Genomic DNA, 2500 nt, shown 5'->3' on the forward strand with positions numbered 1-2500 from the left:
GCGGCCCTGAATGAGCTGATTAGAATGTTAATCAGGAGCGTTATCAGTTATTCACCCAGCAGGGAGAGTTAATGCAGCTGAGAGCTCATCACTGTGCTGGATAAGGAGACATGAGGGGTTTGTTTCCCTGCTGCGTTCTCATATACACCTCTCTCTCTCTCTCTCTCTCTCTCTCTCTCTCTCTCTCTCTCTCTCTCTCTAATAGGGAACCATCACCATGACTACACGAGCCACGTGGACCTCACCGGATCTCACACACCTAAAATTGGTACGAACTGTTCACCTTTTCACCATGAGTGACCTTTAACATGGCAGAAGGTCTCCATGTGTCAAACACACACACACACACACACACACACACACACACACACACACACATACATACATACATAAAACACACACACACACATACATACATACATACATACATACATACATACATAAAACACACACACACACACACACACACACACACACACACACACACACACACACACACATACATAAAACACACACACACACACACACACACACATACATACATACATAAAACACACACACACGCACACACACACGCACACACGCACACACACACGCACACACACACACACACACACACATACATAAAACACACACACACACACACACACACCACACACACAAAAACACACACACACACATTCGCTCTTACACACAAAAACACACACGCACACACACACACACACATACATAAAACACACACACATACACAAAAACACACACACACACACACACACACACACACACACACACACACACACACACACACACCCACAGTGCATAGCCATTGGGGCAAAAAGAATGTAGTGTTTAGAGCAGAATAGGATTTATAGAGATTATAAACTATAATAGAACAGAGCAGAATTCACATTAGATTTAACACTAAGTGTAAGAGCAGAATAAAATAAACAAAAGATTGGAATTAGCACAAGAATCAAATACTGAATAACAGAAAATAAAAAAGAAACAAAAACAACAGAACAGAGAAAATGTTTAAAATAGAATTGTGTTGTGGCTTTAGTCTCGAGGGCGCAGGGCGACTGTGAGTACTGAGTACTGAGTACTGCAAGTACTGTGAGTACTGTGAGTACTGTGAGTGCTGTGAGTACTGCGAGTACTGTGAGTACTGCGAGTACTGTGAGTACTGCGAGTACTGTGAGTACTGAGTACTGAGTACTGCGAGTACTGTGAGTACTGCGAGTACTGAGTACTGTGAGTACTGCGAGTACTGTGTACTGTGAGTACTGTGAGTACTGCGAGTACTGTGAGTACTGAGAGTACTGTGTACTGTGAGTACTGTGAGTACTGAGTACTGTGAGTACTGCGAGTACTGTGAGTACTGAGTACTGCGAGTACTGTGAGTACTGTGAGTACTGTGTACTGTGAGTACTGAGTACTGTGAGTACTGTGAGTACTGTGAGTACTGAGTACTGTGAGTACTGTGAGTACTGTGAGTACTGTGAGTACTGCGAGTACTGCGAGTACTGTGAGTACTGTGAGTACTGAGTACTGTGAGTACTGAGTACTGTGAGTACTGTGAGTACTGCGAGTACTGCGAGTACTGTGAGTACTGTGAGTACTGAGTACTGTGAGTACTGTGAGTACTGAGTACTGTGAGTACTGCGAGTACTGTTAGTACTGTGAGTACTGTGAGTACTGATTATAAACTATACTGAGTACTGTGAGTACTGAGTACTGAGTACTGTGAGTACTGCGAGTACTGTGAGTACTGCGAGTACTGTGAGTACTGAGTACTGAGTACTGCGAGTACTGTGAGTACTGCGAGTACTGAGTACTGTGAGTACTGCGAGTACTGTGTACTGTGAGTACTGTGAGTACTGTGAGTACTGTGAGTACTGCGAGTATTGTGAGTACTGAGTACTGTGAGTCATGCGAGTACTGTGAGTACTGCGAGTACTGTGAGTACTGCGAGTACTGAGTACTGTGAGTACTGCGAGTACTGTGTACTGTGAGTACTGTGAGTACTGTGTACTGTGAGTACTGTGAGTACTGCGAGTACTGTGAGTACTGAGAGTACTGTGTACTGTGAGTACTGTGAGTACTGAGTACTGTGAGTACTGCGAGTACTGTGTACTGTGAGTACTGTGAGTACTGAGTACTGTGAGTACTGAGTACTGTGAGTGCTGTGAGTACTGCGAGTACTGTGAGTACTGCGAGTATTGTGAGTACTGAGTACTGTGAGTCATGCGAGTACTGTGAGTACTGCGAGTACTGTGAGTACTGTGAGTACTGAGTACTGTGAGTACTGCGAGTACTGTGAGTACTGCGAGTACTGTGAGTACTGAGTACTGAGTACTGAGTACTGTGAGTACTGAGTACTGAGTACTGTGAGTACTGTGAGTACTGAGTACTGAGTACTGTGAGTACTGAGTACTGTGAGTGCTGTGAGTACTGCGAGTACTGTGAGTACTGCGAGTATTGTGAGTACTGAGTACTGTGA

At 44.3% G+C, this 2500-nt stretch overlaps 1 protein-coding gene across 3 annotated transcripts in view; it reads left to right on the forward strand.

The window, feature by feature from the left end:
• The window catches only part of LOC113650425 (protein shisa-6-like), a 69990-nt gene that overhangs the window by 53895 nt on the left and 13595 nt on the right, over positions 1–2500 (forward strand). For all 3 annotated transcript variants that reach the window (XM_047815640.1, XM_047815639.1, XM_047815642.1), the window contains exon 6: positions 206–268. In XM_047815640.1, coding sequence (XP_047671596.1) covers positions 206–268 — 63 coding nt within the window. The remainder of the gene's footprint in view (positions 1–205; positions 269–2500) is intronic.

This window comes from Tachysurus fulvidraco, chromosome 7 (genome assembly GCF_022655615.1).
Source record: "Tachysurus fulvidraco isolate hzauxx_2018 chromosome 7, HZAU_PFXX_2.0, whole genome shotgun sequence".
Lineage (NCBI taxonomy): Eukaryota > Metazoa > Chordata > Actinopteri > Siluriformes > Bagridae > Tachysurus > Tachysurus fulvidraco.